We start from the raw sequence: 6000 nt of genomic DNA, 5'->3' as shown, positions 1-6000 counted from the left end.
CACACACACACACACACACACACACACACACACACACACTCAACTGCAGCTCCTCAGGAGTTGCCCATCTCAGTTACATGTCACTGTGTAAACTGTGTTACATGTCATGTTCCAGATAGAAGGTCTAGTTCAACAAAACCTGTTTATGGGCAGTCTCACAGCTGCATCAGGTTCATGTTTCCAGGGAAGATAAGAACATGAGGAATATGAGGAAAAGGCTCAATATAATAAGTATTTCTGCTCTGTCAGGATGAAGAGTCACAGCTTCGGTAGTGGGTCTAAGTGGACATCGCACTGCATAACCTCTTGGTTCCCACGTACACCTGATGGCAGCGGGCTAGGCCTCTGCAGCTGGGTGAGAGGACTGACTCCCGGTGAGGCCGAGTCTTAGGTCCCGGTTTGTGCACACACTCATACACGTCAGCTGTGGCGTAATGAGATCACCCTGTTAAGGTGATTCCCAACCATTTCATGCCGGTCAGCACAGGTGAGCTGTGCCTGCAGCCTCATGTGGCATGGCACAGGCAGGCACCAGGGGGGCTGCAGCAGGTGGGTAGGTGCCAGAGACCCGATGGGTATCGCAGCTTTGATGATGGACAAGAAATCAGGCATTGACCCAGATGCCCCAGAACTGGGGGAGCTTTGAGACCCTGCCACCTCAGCGCAAGTGAACAGGTGAGTAGAGCTCCACCCATGGGCAGGCTTGAGAAGGAGCCATGTGGCTTCCAGGAATGCCCCACCCCCCAAGACAAACGTCGTCACCGTACATAAAATGGTGGGAAGACAAACCATGTGAGCAGGCTCTGAGCCACGAATAAAGGGTTCTACAATTAGGTTTTAGAAACCTAAGCTGTTTTTCTCATTACCTTTCTACAAATACTTAATCATGCAACTGTTTGTGTCTGCCTCCAACACCATTAGACTCGAAGAACAGACGTCAATGTAGTTTCCGCACCGAATGACTGACGGACTTGAAACACCGAACACTTTTCTAATATCAAGAAAATTATTGTGAAAGATGGTTCTGTGCCAGTTCCTGATAGCACAAAGTAAGGGTTGGGAAGACGGGAAAGAAATTACCTCTAAGGAACTCTCATGATGGGTTTTCTTCTGCTTAATGTTAAGTGCGTAAAGAGATAGCATTTGCTTTCTGGAAAGAATGCAAAATGTTACATTTCAGGCTGTTTTCTCAGCAATGTGCCTGATTTAACACACAATAGAGACCTGCTCTGGAAAGGAGAGTATTGTGATTGGTACAGACATGAACAATGAGTGTGCTAGTTTGTCTGCAAGAGAAATTACAGCAGAAAGTGCATCACGGAAAAGATAAAGGGGATATGATGCTGAAGGACCTCGAATACTGCTCATATTTCAACACTGGCTGGAGCCTCAAACTTCAAAATGCAGAGAAGAGTTATGTCTTGAACAGGAAGTGAAACTAATAGAGCAGTAACAATAGCAGGTCATCTGCACAGCAGAAAGCACTGAAAAGCAGGCCGTGTAGGTCGCCCTGCGCTGTTCAGAGGCAAGCAGCAGCTGTCACTCAAAATGTGCCTAATGTCGGGGGGGTGGGGGGGATGGGGGCACAGCCCTCTGACCAGTCTTCTCGGTGAATCTCGCTAACCCCATGTCTCTGGGTAAGCTGCTGCAGGCGAAAAGGGCTCTCCTTCTCATGAAGAAAATAGAAATACCGCCTCGAGCAGCTAGCATTCCAGAATGAAACTGAATTCCATCTGCTCATTATAAACTCGGGATCTTACTGGTTTTCTCTTTCCTCTCTTCTGAACAAAGTTTCCGTGTCCTCACTGTGTAAAGAGGGCCAGGATCCAAGAGCCTCCACCAAATGGGCAGCGCTGAGCACCACAGGGTCAATTTATCTGTAAACTAACCGCAGCCGTACCTCTTGGCCTTTCCTCAGGTACACAGTGGGCACTTTCAATATGCAGGTTAAGATATGTTTGCGTTTTAACATCCATTCACACTAGCTCAGTGGTTTAAAGTTTCAGTTTTGTTTCAGAGCCTCCAATTTTAAGAGTGTTGGCTTTTTGCTGCTCATCTTTCTGACCCTCCCTCCCCTTCTTTGACTAGTTCATTGCTTTGGTTCTATGTGCAAGGGCCCTCTCCAGTCTCTGACTGTCCTTCATCTGTGCTCCTTATTGACTCGTTATATTTTAGGAGGGAGCTTAGCAATGGAAAAATATGCTGAAATTAGAATAGGTGTTTGCTAAACATATTTAAAACAAGAAAATTCAAAATCGTGAAATGTTCTCAAAGTGTTCTACTTTAAAGGTTTTGTGTTTTAGTTTACATAGCTAGCACTAAAAGCACAGGCTTGCTACATGTAGTGCACACACACGCAAATACACGTCACTGAACAAGACATGCTGCTTACCCTGGTGAACGTCCCTTCAAAAGCATGAATGTCCAGCTGTGGCTTCTGGGCATGAACATACGCACGGATTGAAAACAGGTCCTGAAACACAGAACCCAGAGTTACTTTGACTTTGTCACTAGGCCCCGGCGTGGGGAGACTCTTCCATTACCAGCGAATGTTCTACAGGTACTGTTTGCCAAATGTGATCACAGACATTGTTACCTTTCATGCACCGACACTACAAATTAGGGTGACATGCAACAAAGGAAAACATTTTAAAGCCCCAGATGTACAGTGTGTGAGTCTGGGTTGACTAGAGAAGCAAATTTATAGACACTAATATGTGTGTAGGAGAGAACTTTATATCAAAGAGCAATTGTACATTAAGAAAACATCTCAGCCCAGTCCAAATCAAGTCCATAAGTCTGATATTAGCCCATATGTCTAATACCAATCTATAAATTCCTCTTCAGACTCATACAACACATGCAATGACACGCCAAATGTAGGAAGATCACAGGCCAGTGGGTGGAAAGTCCTGTGGATCCAGTGGTGGTGGAAGCATCTCAGTGCTGACGGGGGTCACCACATGGCTCCCTCAGCTCCAGGGCTCTAGTGTAGCTCCATGTATCTTGTCAACAAGAATGTCTCCCAGGGAGTGTGCCTGTGTCCTGCCTCCAGTAAGCTATTTATCTCCTTAGTGCCTCCAAATGAGGTCATCAAGTCGCAACCTGATTGACAGGCTAAACGCCACCCCTTCACTCTTGATAGTCTCAAGTTGGCAACAGAACTACCACACACAGCAATCTCTCTTGATCCTACAGACACAAAATGCCCAGAGAAGCCAGTCTCGGTCCTAGTTCTGAGAAGAACAGGGTCTCCAACCACGTTCTCTGTGCTCCAAGAACAGGTCCCCTATCCTGGTTCCCTGTGCCCTGAGAAGAACGGGGTCACTGTCCGGGTTCTCTGCTCTGAGGAGGCGGGTGCCACGGTCCATCTCCCAGGGACTTGCTCACAGGGCACCACCTGCAGGAGGCTGCAGAAAGCATGACGGAGTCCAGAGGAAACATTCCTAGTAAGAGTACAGGTTTGTGTCACAACAGTACAACTGAAAACAAAATCAATAGGGCAAAAGTAATTCAAGCCAGAAGGGGAGACAGACCCCTGTTCACTCTAGGTTGCAGAAGTAGAGCCTGGCTGACACAAGCACGTGGCCCTTCAGCCTGGCTTGTCCAGTGCTGGCAGGTAACATCCGGGCCTGCACTGTCCAGTCAGTCCTATTCTCCAGCTCTTCCCTCTGCCTCGGGCCACGAAACTCCTGGAGTGGGAGGGGGTGCCATAATGGGACCAAGCGTAGTGTGAGCTGTGTCAGAGCTCTGCTCCTGGGGACACCCCACCAAGTGCAGTGGGTCCAACACCACGAGACACCATAGATGCTGGCTAAGAAGCCAGACTACCTGTGAGATGCTTCCAAATCATGGGTCAGGTGGGTCTCGTGACTGAGCGCCTAAACATTACTCCATAGTCGGTCCCGGGGCTCTACCATGCTCACAGAGACACGAAGCTACAAGGGGCAGCGGTAAGACAGCCAGGAGCACAGCACACTGAGCCACGTGTTCTGAAGACTTAACCACCGAGTCCACGTACTGACGTCAGGCAGTAGGACGGGCAGGCTGAGGAGACCCAGGATGGTAACTCAGAAATTCAGTGACTGGCAGGAGGCTCTCCCTTCTCCACACAGCTTCTCTGGCATCAGAAACCCACCCCAGGGCTAAGAAGTGAACCAGCTCTCTGCAGAGGAGCCTGGAGAACACGTGTGAGGGCAGAGACACCACGCAGGAGGGAGGCGGGGCCAGCCAAGTGTCCACAGCGGGCCCGTGCTCCAGCAGCACACCAGGGAATAAGATCGGTTTCCACGGAACAAAGTCCAGCTAGTTTGCACCGGAAGGCTCCCTGCAGTCAATCCAGACGTAAGAGAACACCACTAAGAAACGTGCTGGAGAAGCAGCCAGATGACCCAGGGACAAGGCCCTAAAGCAAGCAGATCTGTATGCGCCACAGAGCCAGGAGGGGCCGACACCAGCCTCCGGACACGCCCACGCACGGACACGCAGGCCGATGCGTCCCACTGCTCACGGAGACATTCGATGACTGAGTAACGGCACCATAATGAGAATGTCATTCAGAGCGCTTCACGATAATTTAAAAATCATTCTGAAGTTTTCAATAATGTAAGAGAGCCTCTGCGATTGGGTCAAGGGCAACATTTGTTTGCATTACTTAAAGGTCATTAAAATACATCCTTAATCATAACATGTGGTTCATTACAAATAAAATTGCCTTTTGTTCAATAAAACTAATTAAATGTAAATGGTATTGTTTACTGCTCTATGGATCTTCTGAAATAAATCAGCCAGTCATGATTTACTGAAAATTGCGGTGACCTCATTGGTGTTAATAAATCTGCTTGATCACAAAGCCGGAAGCCCATCTCCTGTCTGTGGTGCTGGGAGTGCCAGCCCCTCGAGATGCTGGTAGGATGACCCTCACAACACAACCCCTGAGATGCTCAGGAGGGCAGCACACTCCCACCCCACCCTGGTCCTTAGCTACACAGGGTTACTACCTGGGTATCACAGGGACACAGGCCACAGGTGTGCCCACGGTCAGCACCATCTCTGAATCCTTCCCATTCCAGAGACACCGGGCACACTACGGGGCAGTGGAAGGCAGCACAGCAGAAAAGGAGCACCCAAACTGCCTTGCCCAGGAGCTGGGATCAATCAAGACAAGGGGTGGTTTTTTGTTTCGGGGGAGTGGGCAGGTGGTATCCAAATGAAACCAGGGCCCATTCCAACTCTGATAAGGACCCTGACAAGCCCCATCTCACGGGCACCGAGACCAAACCGAGCCGAGCCACAGAAGCAGCACCAAGGGCTCCTGGAAGAGCCCGCGGCACAGAGGCGAGGGGCCGGACTGCTCGCTCCAGCAGCCATCCTCAAGGGTGGGCGAGAGCGGAGGCAAGCGAGTTTCTGACTCCGTCCTGGTAGGGTCGCTAGGGGTGGGGACTGGCTCTGGGGCTGTCAGTTGGGTTTGGGTTTGAGACTGCCTTTGGGGAGTACAGTGCTATCAGAAGCCCATTCAGGGCGGTCTCAGGCCTGCTCTCATCTTCTCGTCTAAGTGTACCAGCTAAGACTGCAATGCAGAGGCAGTGCTACAGGACTGTAAGTGAAGACGGTGTGTAGAATACTGATTTTAAATGTACCCATATGGTGGTGCAAAGGATTGAGTGCTGGGCTGCTAACCTGAAAGGGGATGGTTGGAATGCACCTGCTGGTCCACTGGCGAGAGCAAGGCAGGCATCTTCCAAAAGCCCAGGGCAGAGCACTCTCCTCCAGGGTGGCTATGTATCAGCACGGATGCCCTGGGGGCAGTAGGTACAGAGGGGTCACTGATTGTAAACCTAAACTATGGCCAACACTACTTCCTGTGACCCTGCATCAAGAATTGTGCTCCCAGGTATGGACAGGAGCTCGGCAGGTGTGTCACACTTTCCTGAGAGAATTATAAAGTGTACAGTTGTGTGCTATTTGCATACACCATGAAAGTCACTGGCATCCAGCCAG

General features: G+C 49.9%; 1 protein-coding gene across 8 annotated transcripts in view; it reads right to left on the bottom strand.

Moving 5' to 3' along the window:
• ATP9B (ATPase phospholipid transporting 9B (putative)) overlaps positions 1-6000 on the bottom strand; it is a 118247-nt gene that overhangs the window by 61951 nt on the left and 50296 nt on the right. For all 8 annotated transcript variants that reach the window (XR_006680662.1, XR_006680663.1, XM_004715925.2 and 5 more), the window contains exon 9: positions 2393-2473. Coding sequence is in view for 6 of the 8 variants with exons in the window: in XM_004715925.2 (XP_004715982.2) it covers positions 2393-2473 (81 nt within the window). In the remaining 2 variants the exon portion in view is untranslated. The remainder of the gene's footprint in view (positions 1-2392; positions 2474-6000) is intronic.

The sequence above is a fragment of the Echinops telfairi genome, unplaced genomic scaffold, assembly GCF_000313985.2.
Source record: "Echinops telfairi isolate 266 unplaced genomic scaffold, ASM31398v2 ScPeMD7_7400;HRSCAF=8409, whole genome shotgun sequence".
In the NCBI taxonomy this organism is placed as follows: domain Eukaryota; kingdom Metazoa; phylum Chordata; class Mammalia; order Afrosoricida; family Tenrecidae; genus Echinops; species Echinops telfairi.
Note: the sequence above shows the minus strand (reverse complement) of the source record. Positions and strands in the feature narration are given on the sequence as shown.